We start from the raw sequence: 17,839 nt of genomic DNA, 5'->3' as shown, positions 1-17,839 counted from the left end.
GTGGAAAAAAACTTAAGCTCCAAGATTGCCTTGAATTCTGATTCATTCTGTACCAGAAACTTAAACATTCAGAAGACACTTGTTCAAGGCCAGGCACAGTGGCTCACACCTGGAGTTCAAGACCAACCTGGCCAACATGATGAAACCCCCTCTCTCCTAAAAATACAAAAATTAGCCAGGTGTGGTGGCGGGTGCCTGTAATCCCAGCTACTTGGGAGGCTGAGGCAGGAGAATCACTTGATCCCAAAGGTGGAGGTTGCAGTGAACCAAGATCGCCCCATTGCACTCCACCCTGGGTGACAGAGCAAGACTCTGTCTCAAAAAGAAAAAAAAAAAAGACACTTGTTCAAGAGTAGGGCTGTCCACAGTTAGACCCTGCTAAGGAATGACTGTTCGTTGTCTCAACTCCTAATTACAGGGAGAGAGTATGATCTGGCCCCACTCAGATCATATATTCATTCTTGATTAATTCAACTATGGGTGGGGGAGCAGAATTACACAGTATTTACGCAGCTGTCTGGGACTCACTGCTGTTGGTGAGGAGGGCAGTTAAAGGGGCTGTTGTGTACTGATAGATACTCTACAAGGACCGTACCATGTTGAGCATATACTTCTTAGACTAAGTTCATTTCCCTCAACACTCCATACCAGAGGCTCTTAACCCAACTGCCCATTAGAACCACTTGGGGTGTTGTGTTTTTGTTTTTGTTTTTTAATACCAATGCCTAGGCTGAATCCTAGACCAATTATTTCAGAATCTCTGGGAGTAGGTCCCGGGTATCAGTATTTTTTTTTTTTTAACTCTCTAGGTAAGTATAAGATGATTCTACAAAGAACCACCTTTTTTTTTAGACGTTGTCTTGCTCTGTCACCCAGGTTAGAGTGCAGTGGTGTGATCTTGGCTCACTGTAACCTCCACCTCCCAGGTTCAAGCAATTCTCCTGCTTCGCCCTCCTGAGTAGCTGAGATCACAGGCATGTGCCACCATGCCCAGCTAAATGTTTTCTTGTATTTTTAGTAGAGACAGGTTTCACCATGTTGGCTAGGCTGGTCTCAAACTCCTGACCTCAGGTGATCCGCCTGCCTCAGCCTCCCAGAGTGCTGGGATTACAGGTGTTAGCCACCGGGCCCAGCCAAATAACCACTTTTGTAGACCTTTGCTACTGAAATTGTCACCTGAAGACCAGCAGCATTGGCATTACCTGGGAGATTTATCAGAACTACAAGCTCACTGAATCAAACTCTACTCTTTGACAATGCTACCAGGTGACTTTGTGGACACACTAAGGTTTGAGAAGCATTACTCCAGACCCTGCTCCATGTGTGTGTCTTGGCATCTAATGTTGCCAAGAAGAAGTCTGAGGCAGCCTGATTTTGCTTCCTTTTCAGTCTGGAAATTTGCAGAACTTTAAATCTTAAATTTTCGTAATTTCACTAGGATATGTCTTATTGCTGGTTTTTCCCCATGAGAATTTCCTAGAATTTAGACAGCACTGTCAGCCTGCAGATTCTCCTCCCTGATGAATGGCTTTTTCCTTCAAGTTTGTCCTATCAGGATTAGAACTAGGGTTAGATTTAAGGACACAACCCATTTTACGATTATGTTGTCTTTCTAGTATGTATATATTTTTTAAATTGAGGTATCACTGACATAACAATAAGCCATGCATAAAGTGTATAATTTGATAAGTTTTGCCATATGTATATGTGTCTCAAAAAATAACACAATCAAGATAACAAACATAATCATACCCCAAAATGTTTCCTTATGCCTTTTATAATCTCTCCATTCCAGCCTGCTCCTCTCCTGCCCCCAGCCCCAAGAAACCACCAATCTGTTTTCTTTTATTATAGTTTTCCTTTTCTAGAATTTTTATATAAATGTTATCACACAGTATGTACACTTTTTAAAGTTATAATTTTTTTGGTGTGATGTCTTTCATACCACAGAATTATTTTGAGATTCACCCATGTTGTTCCATATATATCAATAGTTCATTCCTTGTTATTACTAAGTAGTATTCCACTGTATGGATATACCACAATTTAACTCAAATGATGGCCATTTGAATTGTTTCTAGTTTTTGGCTATTATAAATAAAGCTGTTAAGAAAATTTGTATGCAAGTCTTTGTAATGTAAGGACATATGTTTTCATTTCTCTTGGGTAAATAACAAGAGTGAAATGGCTAGATAATAAGGTAGGTGTATATTTAATTTTTAAAGAATCTGCAAAGTTTTTCCAAAGAGACTGTGCCATTGTACATTTCCATCAGTATTGTATGGGTTCCACTTCTGATACATCTTTGCCTACACTTGATGTTGTCCCTACTTTTAGTTATTCTAATAAGTGTGTAATACTGTTTCATTGTGGTTTTAATTTGCATTTCTCTAATGACTAACAATGTTGAGCATCTTTTCAAATATTTAATTGCTTTCCATATATCTTCTTTGGTGAAGTATCTGTTCAAATCTTTTGCCTATTATGAAAAATGGGTTTATTTTCTTATGAGTGAGTTTTGAGAGTCCTTTATATATTTTGGAAACAAGTCTTTTATCAAATATTTTCAGTATTTTCTCCCAGTCTGTGGCTTGTCTTTTCATTCTCTAAAAGTATCTTCTGAAAAGCAGAAGATTTAACTTTGATTAAGTCCAATTTATCATGTTTTTTCCACTGGCTAATACTGTTTAGAATTCATGGTGTATATGTATGTATGTTTATGTGCACCCATATGCATGTTCATTCATGGTAAATGTTCATTTTAATAGGTTTAGCGAAGTGGCAGTATGCACATGTATGTCCTTGTCATGCCATTGTTTCTGGAAATCTAATTATTTAAAACAATTGCTGTGCATAAACTTTAAAGTGAAAATACCACAGATTTTATAAAATGAACTGTTTCTGTGACAGTTAAAATCTCTGTGCTAGGTGGCCCCACAATGGCTCCCAATGATTCTCATATCCTGGCATTCAAACCCTTGTGTATCTCATCCCACACTGAATCATGACTAATCTGAGGAGAATGTATTGAGGAAATCATGGTGCATGATTTCCAAAGCTAGGTCATAAAAGCTTTAGCCTTGGCCTCTTGGATTGCTCACTTTGGGAGAAAGCTACATGCCATGTTGTGAAAACCCTCACATGGGAAGGAACTGAGGCTTCCTGCCAACAACCAGCACCCACTTGACAGCCATGTGAGTAAACCACCTTGGAGGTGGATCCTCCAAACTCAGTCAAGCTTCAGATGACTTCAGCCCCACGTGACACCTGACTGCAACCTCAGCAGAGACCCTCAGCCAGTAGCACCCAGCCAAGCTGCTCTTGAATTCTGGGTCCACAGAAACTGTGAAATATAATGTTTATTGTTTTTAGCCACAAATTATTAGAGTAGTTTATTATGCAGCAGTAGATACATAATATACTCTCCATGGCAGCACTTGTTTTGGAGGTGGTGGATAAATCTAATTCCTGTAGAAGGAATAACTAAAATCTGTCTCCAGGCTGGGCCGGGACACACATCCCAGTACAGGGCAGGAAAGGGCTCTAAGCCAAATGTTAATGGCTTTTTCGCTAAACTTCGAAAATTGTCTTTAAAAAAAAAAAAAAAAAAAGCTATTTCTCTAAAGCACGCCACATACTGGAGTCCCAGCAGCACCTATTTTGTGTCTTCAAAAAACACAATTGGAAAACAAAACAGTACAAACTCACGAGCACTTACTATGTGCCAGGCACAACTGTAAATAATTTGCCTATCAATTAACTAATTTAATGAATTAACCCTGAACAGCCTCAAGAGGTTGGTACTACCACCATAATACCCATTTAATAGACAAGGAAACCGGGGCAAAGAAACTTGCTGCAGGTCACACAACTAGTGAGCGGTGCAGCTGGTTTTCTGGACCTAAGTAGTCCATACACATTCGGCCGTCTGAGTGACGGGCCCGACTTTGCCCACGCCCACTTTTCCCACTGCAGCGCACCCACACAATCCAGACAGCTTTCGCGCATGTGGAGGACGCGATGGTCCCTTCATTATCTGGAAGGACACCCAGAGTGGCAAATGCCAGATAACCACGAATAATACCCAGGATAGTAACCATTCTGTGGCCTGAGCTGGCCAGACGTCATGTCCCGAAGGAGCTACCAGGTGTGGGCGCTGCAGGACCCCCGCCTGGGGCCGCCCGCTCGGGCCCGTGTTGTCTCAGGCAGTAGGGACCCTGGCGCTGGCGGCTGTGGTAGGAAACCACCGAGACTGGCAACTTCCCAGGTTCCTAGAGAGGAGGGGCATGGAAAACGCACTTCCGGCGGAGGGTCTCAAGCTTTCCCCGGTGTCGGCGGCAGGTGGAATTTCCACGCTTTATCTGCGCCTGCGCCGCGCGGGATTCGCGGTCTGAGCAGAAGAGGTTCGCGGTCCGGGTAGCTGTTTGGTTTCCCTGGGGCTTGTTCTGCCTGGTTTTCCAACCCCTTTGCTTTTTGGGGTGAGGGGTTGGCGGAACGGAGAGGGGCCCAAGTCGCACAGAGGGCATTTGCGGGGTGCGAGGCAGCATCAATCTCACCGGTGCTTCTTTATTTTCTCTTCAGTTTCACTTCTCCGAACCCCGAGGCAGTGTGCGAAGCTGGGACGCCAGCCATGTTCCAGACCGCTTGGCGCCAGGTGAGTGAGCATCCTATCCCTCCCTCCCAGCCTTTTGATGTCAAGAGAGAGCAGGTGTCACCCCTGCATTCAGATCTTGAGTTGTGTAGGCCAGTGGCTTCCATTGTGCATCTGTCACTATGAGAGGGATGGAGAGGTGAGAATGCCCAAATTAAGACTAGAAAACTAGTGAGTGTGGGGGGATTTGTTGGGATTTGGCAGTTGAAGCCAGCTTAAAAATAAAAATTCTGAAATATGGAAATCTGCATTATTACATCCAACAAAAACCCCTTTCACCCTAGTCCGCAGGCTTGGAGAAGTATTTACTTCTTCAGTATAGCAATTCTAGTAACTGTTTTGTAGATTCCATTGTATTTTCTACATAGGTCATCTATGAATAAAGATAGTTTTACTCCTTTCTTTCCAGTCTGGATGACTTTTATTTTATTTTGTCTTGCCTCATTGCACTGGCTAGAAGCATTATTTCAATATTGAACAGAAGTGGTGAGAGCAGATATCTTTGTCTTATTTATGCTTTTAAGGTGAAAGCATTCAATCTTTCACACTGAAGACTGATGTTCACTGTAGGTTTCTTGCTTTTTTGTTTTGTTTTGTTTTGTAAATGCCCTTTTTAAGGCATTCTCTTCTATTACTACTTTGGTGAGAGTTTTTATAGGAATGGATGTTGGATTTTGACAAATGCTTTTTCTGTGTCTATTTAGATGACCATATGGCTTTTCTCTTAGATTTTTTTTTTTTTTGAGTTGGAGTCTTGCTCTATTGACAGGCTGGAGTGCAGTGGCACGATCCTGGCTCACTGCAACCTCCACCTCCGGGGTTCAAGTGATTCTCCTGCCTCACTGCAACCTCCACCTCCAGGGTTCTAAGCGATTCTCTTGCCTCAGCCTCCCGAGTAGCTGGGACTACAAGCACACGCCACCATGCCCAGCTAATTTTTGTATTTTTAGTAGAGACCAGGTTTCACCATGTTGGCCAGGATGATCTGGATCCCTTGACCTCGTGATTCCCCCGCCTTGGCTTCCCAAAGTGCTGGGATTACAGGCGTGAGCCACCGTGCCCAGCCTCTCTTAGTTTGTTAATGTGGTGAATTACATTATTTTTCTTTCAAATATTAAACCGACTCCGGGTTGGGATAAAACCGACTTCGTCATGGTATATTATTCTATCATTAATACTATATATTGAATTTAATTTGTTAAAATTTTATTTAGAATTTCTGTATCTATGTTTATGAGGTATTGATTTGCAGTTTTCTTGTGATGTCTTTGTTCCATAGAATGAGAAATATTCCCTTGTCTTTAATATCTTGGAAGAATTTATGTAGAGTTGACTGCATTCCTTCCTTAAATGTTTGGTAGAATTCAACAGTGAAGCTATCTAGGCACGGAGTTTTCTTTCTAATAAGGTTTTTAAGTACAGTTTTGAGTCCTTTGGTAGATATAGGGGCTGCTCTGGTTATCTGTCTCTTTTTATTTATTTATTTTTATTTTTTGACACGGTTTTCTCTATGTTGCCCAGGCTGACCTCAAATTGGGCTCAAGCGATCCTCCCTACTCAGCCTCCCAGGTACCTGGGACTACAGGCATGCATCACTATGCCCAGGTTAAATGAGTTTTGGTAACTTGTGCCTTTCAAGGAACTTACCCATTTTATCTAAGTTGTAGAAATTATTCACATAAAGTTGTTCATAATATGTCCTTATCTTTTATTATCTGCAGTGATGTCACTTCTTTTATTACTAATATTAGTGATTTGTGTATTCTTTCTTTTTTTCTGGTCACTGGCTAGAGGTTTATGAATTTTATTAATTTTTCTTTAAGAACTAGCTTCTGGTTTCATTACTTTTCTGTTTTATGTCATTAGTTTTCACTTTGATCTTTAATGTCTTTTTTATACTTATTTTGTGTTAAATTTGCTATTCTTTTTTTAGTTGTAAGGGGGAAGCTGAAGTCACAGATTTGAGATCTTTCTTTGTTTTTTGTTTTGTAAGATAGGCATTTAGTGCCATACTTTTCCTCCCAAGTACCTCTTTAGCATTATCCCGCAAATTCTAGTACATGGTGTTTTCATTTACATTCAGTTCAAAATACTTTGTACATTCTTTTATGGAAGTGTTACTGACTTTAAAAATATTTGGGGATTTTCCAGGAGTCTTTCTGTGATATCAAATTTAATTGCATTACAGTCAGAAAACATACTTTGTATGACTTGAATCATTTTGATTTTATTGAGCTTTCTTTTATGGCCCAGAATATGGACTGTCTACCTATCTACATTGTCTTATATGAATTTAGCCACTGCAGCTTTTTTTATCTTTTTTTCTGTTGAGACAATCTTACTCTGTCTCCCAGGCTGAGTGCAGTGGTGCAATCACAGCTCACTGCAGCCTCCACCTCCCAGGCCTAAGTGATCCTCCCAAGGAGTTGAGACTAAGTTGAGACTACAGGTACAGACCACTGTGCTTGGCTAACTTCTTTTTCCCAGAGACAAGGTTGCCCAGGCTCGTCTCAAACTCCTAGATGCAAGCCATCCTCCCGCCTCCACTCTGAAAGCCTGTAGGATCTGTTGTGTGTTCTCATTTTTCTGCTGGGATTACAGGCATGAGCCACCATGTCTGGCCTTACAGTTTTCTTTGGCTAATGTTGTCATGGTATATCTTTTTCTATTCTTTTGCTTTTAATTTATCCCTGTCTTTATATTTAATGTACATTTCTTGAAGGTGGCAGATAGTAGGTTCTTATTTGTTTAAAAATCCAATATGACAATGTTTGCCTTTTGGGATGTTTAGATTATTTACATTTGATACCATTACTGATATGGCTAGATTTGGGCCTATCATCTTTCTACTTGTTTTCTAATGGTCCCATCTGTTCTTTGTTTCCTTTTATCCTCTTTTTCTATTTTCTTTCTTTTCTTTTTTTTCTTTTGTTTGAGACAGAGTCACTCTGTCACCCAGGCTGGAGTGCAATGGTGTGATCTCGGCTCATTGCAATTTCCGCTTCCTGGGTTCAAGTGATTGTTGTGCCCCAGCCTCCCACGTAGCTGAGATTATAGGCACACACCACCATGCCTGGCACATTTTTTTGTATTTTTTTTTTTTTTTCTTTTTTTTTTTATTAATTTTTTGTGCATACAAAAACAATAAACATTTTCTAAAAATACATACAAACAAAAAGATGCGTATCAAACATATTAGGAAGGTTGCACATGGGAAGTCGGGGAATAGAAATGGGGGTGGGTTTTTTGTATTTTTAGTAGAGATGGGGTTTTATCATGTTGGCCAGGCTGGTCTTGAACTCTTGGCCTCAAGTGGTCTGCCCCCCTCAGCTTCTCAAAGTGCTGGGATTACATGCATGAGCCACCGTGCCTGGCTTTTTTTTTTTTTTTTTTTTTCCATTTTCCATAGGATTAATGGTGTGTAAATATCAGGTATTGTTCTTTTCAGTCTTTCCAAATGATCCTTTCTCTGGCCTTGGTTAGTTTTCCCATACCCATGTACTGATCTGTATTTTGTTGAATACCCTAAAGGGACCTTCTGCCGATAATTGAGATTCCATCTCTATGCAGCCCTCTCCTCTCTGGCATTCTGTCCTATAAACTCAAGCTGCCTTGGTCTCTTCAGACTCTACAAGGAAATATGCCAGGTTCTGCCTCAGTTCCCTCTTCCTGTGTTGCAGCCTGGAAACTCCCCAGGGTAGTAGCTTAGGGAATTATAGGGCTCACCCCTTTTCTTTCCTGTTTCTCAGGGATTGTTTTCATTTTTTGCATGATATCTTGAAAATTATTGTTTTATATAATTTGTCTGGTTATTTTGTTTCAGGCAGGAGGGGAAATCCAACCCCCATGATTCCACCTAGATAAGAACTGGAAGTTTTCCCTTAGCATTTTTTTTTTTTTTTTTTTGAGACAGTCCCACTGTCACCCATGCCAGAGTACAGTAGCACGATCACAGCTCACTGCAGCCTCAACCTCCCCTAGGCTCAGTTGATCCTCCCACTTCAGTCTCCCAAGTAGCTGGGAGCACCACCTTGCATGGCTAATTTTTGCATATTTTGTAGAGACGGGGTTTCACCATGTTTCCCAGGCTGGTCTCGAACTTCTGAGCTGAAGCAATCTTCCCACCTTGGCCTCCCAAGGGGCTGGGATTACAGGTGTAAGCCACCACACCTGGCCTGCATTTTCAAAAACATTACCCTTTTACTTTTGCGGTTTAGTCTGTTGCCATCTCGACTTCCCAGTCTTCGTGTGTGTTTTTCCTTCTCTGAAAGCCTGTAGGATCTGTTGTGTATTCTCATTATTCTGAGACGTCTCAGTTACATGCCTATGTGTAGATATTTTTCATTCATTGTCCTAAATACTTTGTTGGTCCTTCCTTCTCTATGTTGCTTTTAAGGAGATAGAATATTTTACCAAGTTATAAACAGCAGTGCACATTTACAAAATCCTTAGCTCATCCTTAGTTCTGTGGTGTGAATTGTGCCCTTTTTTGTTGCTTCCCCTTCTGTCAGAAGTTGAGTTTCATCTTTGTGTGCTTTTCTAGTCTAGTTATCATTCATTCTCTTTCTGCCTTCTAAAATTCTGTTTATACCTCTAGTTGGCTTTGATTCTTCTCTTTTTTGTGAGACAGGGTCTCACTCTGTCACCCAGGCTGGCATACAGTGGTGCAAACACAGCTAACTGCAGCCTTGACCTCCCCAAGCTCAGGTGATCCTCCCATCTCAACCTCCCAGGTAGCTGGGACTACAGGCATGCACCACCACACTTGGCGAATTTTTGTATTTTTTGTAGAGACGGGGTTTCACCCTGTTGGCCACATGGCCAGGCTGGTCTCAAGCCATCCGCCTGCCTCGGCCTCCGAAAGTGCTAGGATTACAGGCGTGAGCCACTGTGCCCGGCCTGCTTTGACTCTCTCTTGGGCTATTATGTTACTATCACTTTAGTGGGGTTAGGGAGAGAGTAGAGATCACTGTGTTTATACAGATGTCCCCTGTGCATGTGCACACAAAACCCACACTGAGGAAAGGAACCCAGAGGAACAGATGGGCACGCAGAGCAGGGCACAGTGGAGGCAAGCAGAGATCAGCAGATGAAAATAGAGCTGTTTGCTAGGGATGACCACAAAGGGATGCAATGACCCTTGGACTCCCCTGTTAGTGCGGGCAAAGATGGCTGAGGGCTGGCCTCTGGTGGAGTGCTGGATAACTGTCATTGGTAATACCACTGGACCCAGTAGATCTTCTGCCCCACTACTTAGCCTGGTCCTCTGCCCTCACGCAGGGTTTGAGCAGGAACTTGTTGTTTTAGGAACCAGTGACCTTTGAGGATGTGGCTGTGTACTTCACCCAGAATGAATGGGCCAGCCTGGACTCTGTGCAGAGGGCCCTGTACAGGGAAGTGATGCTGGAGAATTATGCAAATGTGGCTTCCCTGGGTAAGACATCTCTTCTTCTTGATTTTGGCCTCTGCCCTTTGAGCATCCTGGCTTCTTTATTCCTTAGAACCTTGTGAGGTTTCTTTTTTTTTTTTTCTTATTTTATTTTTTTTTTTTGAGACAAGAGTCTCAATCTGTCACCCAGGCTGGAGTGCAGTGGTGCAATCTCGACTCACTGCAACCTCCACCTCCCAGGTTCAAGCGATTCTCCTGCCTCAGCCTCCCAAGTAGCTGGGATTACAGGTGGGCGCCACCACACCCGGCTAATTATTGTATTTTTAGTAGAGATGGGGTTTTTCTATGTTGGCCAGGCTGGTCTCAAACTCCTGGCCTCAAGCGATCCTCCTGCCTCAGCCTCTCAAAGTGCTGGGAAGACATGTGTGAGCCACCACTCCTGGCCCGAGAACTTTGTGGGGTTTCTAATAACTCTGTTGCCCTGAAGGCTGAGCTGCCTGGAGGTTTCTGGGTGGAGAGAGCCCTGCGTTCCCAGGTTTTGAAATCAGCTGTCCCTCCAACCCTGGGAGAGGCTGTACCCAAAACATGGGAGGGAAAGGAGCTCTTGGGAGCACAGCAAAGCCCCTTGTGTCTTCCAAGTTCTCTGAAGAAAACTTGAGATTCCCTTATGTGAGCGTGGGATTATTCTGGGACTCTGTGCCACTTTGTGGGAAATTTCTGTTCTCCAGCAGCATAGATTAAGTTTCTCCCTGACTCACCTTGTCTCTCACTACCTGGCTCAGCAGATAAAGATAAAGGGGGCTGTGAGAGGATCCTGGTTCCTGATTCCCCTTACCTTTTCCTGTTTCTTTCTCCCTGGGCAGCATTTCCATTCACCACGCCTGTTCTGGTCTCCCAGCTGGAGCAAGGGGAACTGCCATGGGGCCTTGATCCCTGGGAACCTATGGGCAGGGAGGCTCTCAGAGGTATCTGTCCAGGTGAGCATGAGAACCCGCTAGCTGCCTTTTTGGCTTGGCTTGCTTTCTTGTTTTCACATTTCATTGGGCAAGAAGTGTTTCTTCTCTTGGGAGACTGTTTTTGTTCCTGTGGAATCATTACATGTGATTCTCTGAGTTCATGGTGGTAGCCTACCTCAACTGGGGAAGGGCCAGTCTCTTTTAAGACAGGAATGACTGTAAGATTTCTTTGTGTATTCTTCTTCACCTCTCCTCCTCACAACCTGCCAAGGGAGACTGTCTGATTGGGCAGCACTTAAACCAGCTCATTTCTTCTCTGTCATATGAAAACATTTTATTTTTCTGCCAGTTTGTTTTTGCAAAGAGAGGATGTCAGCCACCTTTGGAGGAAAACAGGCTTCTGGCAACATGGCTGGCCATCTGCATATCATAGGCTACATTGTTTAAGCACTGACTTAAATAATACAAAGTTTATTTTTATAATGGAAATTTTCAAATATATGCAAACACCAGCATAATGCACTCCATGTATCCTTCATCCAGCCTCAACAGTCAGCAATATCCTTTGATTCTTATTTCATCTTTCCCCCACAGATACTTAAAAAAATTTCTAAAGCAAAATTTATTATAAATTAAAGGTGAATAACTTCCTCACTTTGATGGCTATTGATATAAGAATTAAAAATAGGCTGGGCATGGTGGCTCATACCTGTAATCTCAGCACTTTGGGAGGCCGAGGTGGGTAGATTACCTGAGGTCAGGAGTTCGAGACCAGCCTGGCCAACATGGTGAAACTCCATCTCTACTAAAAATGCAAAATATTAGCATGGACGTGGTAGCACGTGCCTGTAATCCTAGCTACTCAGGAGGCTGAGGCAGGAGAATCGGTTGAACCTGGGGAGTAGAGGTTCCAGTGAGCTGAGATTGCACCATTGCACTCCAGCCTGTGGGCAGCAAGCCACCCAGGTGCCAAGGCAAGAGACCGAGGGCACAAGCTGTTCCAGTATAATAAAGAAAATATATAGAATAAGAATAGTTATACTAGAAATAGATTATAGATATGATTATATATGAATATTATTAATCATTAGTTTGTAGCATTACTCTTTTTTTTTTTTTTTTTTTTGAGACAGAGTCTCGCTCTGTCACCCAGGCTGGAGTGCAGTGGTGCAATCTCGGCTCACTGCAAGCTCTGCCTCCCAGGTTCACGCCATTCTCCTGCCTCAGCCTCTCCGAGTAGCTGGGACTACAGGCGCCCGCCACCACGCCCGGCTAATTTTTTGTACTTTTAGTAGAGACGGGGTTTCACCGTGGTCTCGATCTCCTGACCTCGTGATCCGCCCGCCTCGGCCTCCCAAAGTGCTGGGATTACAAGCGTGAGCCACCGCGCCCGGCCTGTAGCATTACTCTTTATTCCAATATTATAATAATCTTTGTTCTACAATTATAACCTAGGAGAAACCAGGCCATACAGAGATAGGAGCTGAAGGGATACTGTGAGAAGTGACCAGAAGACGTGTGAGCCCTCTGTCAAGCTGGGACAGGGCCACTAGAGGGCTCCTTGGTCTAGCGGTAATGCCAGTGCCTGGGAAGGCACCCATTACTTAGCAGACCTTGGTCTAGCGGTAGTGCCAGTGCCTGGGAAGGCACCCGTTACTTAGCAGACCGGGAAAGGGAGTCTCCCTTTCCCCGGGGGAGTTAGAGAAGACTGCTCCACCACCTCTTGTGGAAGGCCTGACATCAGTCAGGCCCACCCGCAGCCAGCCAGAGGCCTAACTGTCTCCCTGTGATGCTGTGCTTCAGTGGTCACGCTCCTGGTCCACTTTCATCTTCTGCCCTGTACACCTGGCTCCGCCTTCTAGAAGAAATAATGACGTAAGCTGTCCCCTCTCTCTCTCCGCCTCGGCTACCAAATAGGGAAGGGCCCCCTGTCTGGTGGACACATGACTTGTGTGACCTTACCTATCATTGGAGATGACTCTCACTCCATACCCTGCCCCTTTGCCTTGTACACAATAAATAACAGCGCGGCCAGGCACTCGGGGCCACTACCGGTCTCCGCATCTTGGTGGTAGTGGTTCCCCGGGCCCAGCTGTCTTTTCTTCTATCTCTTTGTCTTGTGTCTTTTTTTCTACAATCTCTCGTCTCTGCACATGAGGAGAAAAACCCACAGGCCCAGTAGGGCTGGACCCTACCCCAGCCTGAGTGACAAAGTGAGACTCTGTCTCAAAAAAAAACCCAGAAACATCAAAAATTAGCCGGATATGGTGGTGTGCACCTGTAGTACCAGCTACTGGGGAGGCTGAAGCATGAGAATCGCTTGAACCCAGGAGGTGGAGGTTGCAGTGAGCCAAGATTGCACCACCACACTGCAGCCTGGGTGACACAGTGAGATTCTATCTCAAAAATAAATAAATAAATAAATAATAGTATATTTTTTAATCTTTCTTATTCTGCTTCACCCCTTCTCTGCCTGTGAAAATTTACTGTGCTTTTCTGCAGAGAATGCCCATTACTGATCCACTCCCAAGTCTTGAGTTTAAGTTGTACCTTTCTGGATGTGACCTCAGGACCCTACGTCATCTGAGTAAAAATATTTTCTGAACAACTTTTTTTTTATGAATGCATGCAGGCTGAAGATTTTATGTAGTCTGCAAAAGGTTTTGATAGTGGAGGGAATATTTCTCTTTGGCTTTCCCTTATTATCATGTGAGTTTAGTAGTTCACTTTTCAAACTGTTGTATTAAACAAATGCACAACCTATGAGACCTTTTAGGAAAAATGGCAAGTATTGTTACCAGGCCCTCTTTGGGACTTACATTCACTCTTGGAAGAGTTCTTCACATTTCCAGTGCTTTTTGGTTTTAAAGGCAAGCCTCCAAACCTTCCTTTCTCCTGGATGCTGTGGTGGTTGCCATGCATGGCATCCTCAAGCACTGCATGGGAGCCTGCTGCTTTACTAGAGCCAGCTTGATGGTAGAGATCAGCTCTCTTTTCAAGACTATGACATGGATGATGTCTTTTAACAAGCATCTCTTAAGGAATCTAAGCCTGTGGGACCTGTTGTAGTGCTTGAGTTGTTCAGCCTGCCCCTTCTCTAATCTTGGGAGTCTTCCTCTCACTTATGGATTTCCATTTGTTACTTTTCTATGTTTGTGTCTTCGTCTGCCTCATTCATTTTTCTCTTAGTCTTTCTGCCCTAATTAACAGTCTTTGTAGTTTTCTGGTTTTCACACTGTTTATGGGAATGCCTCCTGGCCTTGCTTGCCTCCCCTCTCATAGAGTTTTCATGTCCCTTGCAGGGCTCTGTTGTGTGGTGATCTTAGGCAGCCATCTTGTGAGCATATTAGAAAATATCCATATACTCATGGCAAATTAGAACCACTTGATTCTGTTTCTTCTTCAGCACAGATATTGTGTGTGTGTGTGTGTGTGTGTGTGTGTGATATCAGGGACTGACACTTGTATTTTCTTTTTGTGATAGGGGATGAGGCTAGAACTGAGAAGGAAGGATTAACTCCAAAGGAGCATGTGTCCAAAGAAACAGAGTCCTTCAGACTGATGGTGGGGGAGCTGCCAGGGAATGTTTCCCAGCACCTTGACTTTGGGAGCAGCCTAGAGCAGCCCCAAGGTCATTGGATAATTAAGACAAAGTCAAAGAGGAGACATTTCACAGATACCTCAGCCAGGCACCATGAGGCTTATGCAGTCAATAATGGAGAGAAGTTTGAGAAATTAGGAAAAAATATTAGTGTCAGCATACAACTCACTACGAATCAGACAATTCCTAGTGGTCAGATATCTTATGAATGTGGACAATGTGGCAGATATTTCATTCGAATGGCAGACTTCCACCGACATCAGAAATGTCACACTGGTGAAAAGTCTTTTGAATGCAAAGAATGTGGAAAAGACTTCAGATATAACTCATTACTTATTCGGCATCAGATAATTCACACTGGAAAGAAACCATTTCAGTGTAAAGAATGTGGAAAAGGTTTAAGTTCAGACACAGCCTTGATTCAGCATCAGAGAATCCACACTGGAGAAAAGCCCTATGAATGTAAGGAGTGCAGCAAGGCCTTCAGTAGCAGCTCTGTCTTCCTCCAGCACCAGAGATTCCACACTGGGGAGAAGCTCTATGAATGTAACGAATGTTGGAAAACTTTCAGTTGTAGCTCAAGTTTCACTGTCCATCAGCGAATGCATACTGGGGAGAAACCTTATGAATGTAAAGAGTGTGGAAAACGATTAAGCTCCAACACAGCCTTGACTCAGCATCAGCGAATTCACACTGGGGAGAAGCCGTTTGAATGTAAGGAGTGTGGGAAGGCATTCAATCAGAAAATAACCCTGATTCAGCACCAGCGAGTTCACACTGGCGAGAAACCTTATGAGTGTAAAGTGTGTGGTAAAACCTTCAGCTGGTGTGGAAGATTCATTCTGCATCAGAAGCTACACACTCAGAAGACACCTGTCCAAGCATAGGGCTATCCATAGTTAGGCCCACTGTGCATCTCCTTTTTTCTCTTTATTTTCATGCTTTTTATCAGTGTCCTCACTGTCCTTCCTGTGTAGATACTTGGCTTTCATCATGAAATCTTCCTTAAGTTTTTTGAACCTGTTTCTCCAACATGAAGTCTCTTTATGGTTAGAAAAGACCAAAAAACAAGCAAACTTAGAAACATAAAAGGAAATGTCCCAGATTTAAATGATATGCTGGGTGCCCAGCAGGATGGATTCAAGGGAAACCTACATTAAGGAAAATTGCTGTGAATTATGAAAACACCAAGTGTGAATAAGAGGATCATGGAGACCCTAAAAGGTTTCTAGAGAGAGAAAACAAAAGATCAGAAATGAAAATGGGGCTGGGCGCGGTGGCTCATGCCTGTAATCCCAGCACTTTGGGAGACCAAGGTGGGCGGATCCTGAGGTCAGGAGTTCGAGACCAGCCTGCCCAATATGGTGAAACCCCGTCTCTCCTGAAAAAAAAAAATACAATAATTAGCCAGGCGTGGTGGCACATGCCTGTAATCCCAGCTACTTGAGAGGCTGAGGCAGGAGAATCACTTGAATCCCTGAGGCAGAGGTTGCAGTGAGCCGAGATGGCACCACTGTACTCCAGCCTGGGCGACAGAGTGAGACTTTGTCTCAAAAACAAGAAAAAATGAAAATGGCATTAGATTTTTCAACAGCAACCTTCAAAGTCAGATGACAATGTGTATGCCTTCAGACTTCTCATGGAAAATGTCTTCCCCTGCAATTCTGTACTCCGAAGTATAAGTATAGAATAAAGGCATTTCAGACCCTTTAAATCTGAAATCTTTATCTCCCATGCATCCTTTCTCGTATGCACAACACTACACAAGGAGTAAACCAGTCAATAAAAAGACAGATATATGGATTCCCTATTGCAGTCCATATGTCAGAAGTCTCCTAAGTTCAAAAACGGGCCCTGTCCATGTGGAGCCAAATGCATCTTGGAAGACATTCCTAGTAGGGTGCAAACTTCCAGAGATCTATCTCAGGTTCAGTGTCCACCCACCCTGCTTATTCTTCAGTTTGTCTTCACTAGACAGTTGTAGTCTGTGCCTTTGCAAAAGTCAGGATGTATATACTCTTTGAGTCAGGTGCAAGGCACCATTTGTCTCAAATTTACTCTCATTGCTGTTTCAAGTGACCTCAAAGCAGGCAGCATTTTCTTGCAACTCCATCTAGTTATTTTTTATGATCATGGAAGAACCTACCATTATTGCTGTTATCTGTGGAAATGAGGGAAGATGTAAATGTGTTAGGTTTTAGCATCCCCTCTGGCAGCCAGCTTGATTTTGCCCGTTGCAGGAAGCAGAGAGTAGTGATTAATAATACAGAGCCAGGCAGACTTTGATTTGAGCCCAGGTGTTTGTCCTTGATTAAGTTACAAAAACTGTGCACTAGTTTCCTTATCTGTAAAATGAGGATGACAGTAAATCTACCCCATAGGTTTGTGTTGGGGATTAAATGCATTAATACATGTAGAAGTGTTTCAAACAGTGACTACATAGAATAAAAGTATTACCTATTATTGGCCGGGCGCAGTGGCTCACGCCTGTAATCCCAGCACTTTGGGAGGCTGAGGTGGGCGGAACATGAGGTCAGGAGATCAAGACCATCGTGGCTAACACGCTGAAACCCTGTCTCTACTAAAAATACAAAAAATTAGCTGGGCGTGGTGACATGTGCCTGTAGTCCCAGCTACTTGGGAGGCTGAGGCAGGAGCCCTGGGAGGCAGAGGTTGCAGTGAGCCAAGATTGTGCCAGTGCACTCCAGCCTGGGCGACAGAGTGAGACTCTGTCTCAAAAAAAAAAAAAAAATTATTACCTATTATAATCTTATTGGGAAGTTTTGACTTATCAATATACCATTGAAACAATGATCACAGTTCAAGATAATAATCAGCCACCACCCCAAAACTTTGCTTGTACCCCTCCATAATCCCTTCCTCTTGGCCCTTCACAGGCAACCACTGGTTTGCTTTCTGTCGCTTGGATTAATTTTCCTTTATTTTTTGGTCTGGTGTCTTTCACTCAGCATAATTATTTTGAGATTCACCCATGTTGTTCCATATATATCAATAGTTCATTCCTTTTTATTGCTGAGTACTATTCCACTGTATGGATATGCCATAATTTGTTTATTCATTGACCTGTTGATGGCCATTTGGGTTGTTTTCAGTTTTTGGCTATTACAAATAAAGCTGCTATGAACATTTGTGTCCACATCTTTGTAAGAATATATGCTTTCATTTATCTTGATCAGGAGTGGAATGGCTAGGTCATTAGGTAGATTGATGTAGATTAAACG

General features: G+C 43.1%; 2 protein-coding genes across 5 annotated transcripts in view; both read left to right on the top strand.

The window, feature by feature from the left end:
• The first annotated feature begins 3,991 nt into the window (after positions 1 to 3,991).
• ZNF620 (zinc finger protein 620) lies at positions 3,992 to 16,318 on the top strand. Of its 4 annotated transcripts, none has more exons than XM_055281506.2 (5): positions 3,992 to 4,416; positions 4,582 to 4,654; positions 9,959 to 10,085; positions 10,904 to 11,017; positions 14,481 to 16,318. In XM_055281506.2, the coding sequence occupies exons 1-5, from the start codon at positions 4,127 to 4,129 to the stop codon at positions 15,482 to 15,484; spliced, it is 1,608 nt and encodes a 535-aa protein (XP_055137481.1). In that variant the 5' UTR covers positions 3,992 to 4,126; the 3' UTR covers positions 15,485 to 16,318. The 4 variants fall into 4 exon arrangements, with proteins under 4 accessions (XP_055137481.1, XP_055137506.1, XP_063467759.1 ...); XM_063611689.1 differs by having other exon boundaries at positions 4,394 to 4,478; XM_063611697.1 differs by lacking the exons at positions 3,992 to 4,416; positions 4,582 to 4,654 and adding an exon at positions 5,915 to 6,256.
• Positions 4,584 to 17,839, top strand: part of ZNF621 (zinc finger protein 621) — a 32,475-nt gene continuing 19,219 nt past the window's right edge. The window contains exon 1 of the mRNA XM_063611721.1: positions 4,584 to 4,654. The gene's annotated coding sequence lies outside the window, so the exon portion shown is untranslated. The remainder of the gene's footprint in view (positions 4,655 to 17,839) is intronic.

The sequence above is a fragment of the Symphalangus syndactylus genome, chromosome 1 (genome assembly GCF_028878055.3).
Source record: "Symphalangus syndactylus isolate Jambi chromosome 1, NHGRI_mSymSyn1-v2.1_pri, whole genome shotgun sequence".
NCBI lineage: Eukaryota > Metazoa > Chordata > Mammalia > Primates > Hylobatidae > Symphalangus > Symphalangus syndactylus.
This window is presented reverse-complemented; position numbering and strand designations above follow the sequence as displayed.

Bases quoted from the DNA above. Each gene is read 5' to 3' on its own strand.
- ZNF620 (XM_055281506.2), top strand. From the start codon at position 4,127: ATGTCCCGAAGGAGCTACCAGGTGTGGGCGCTGCAGGACCCCCGCCTG. The intron at 4,655-9,958 runs GTGAGTGAGCAT...TTGTTGTTTTAG, and splicing joins TCCAGACCGCTTGGCGCCAG to GAACCAGTGACCTTTGAGGA. The intron at 11,018-14,480 runs GTGAGCATGAGA...TTTTTGTGATAG, and splicing joins TCTCAGAGGTATCTGTCCAG to GGGATGAGGCTAGAACTGAG.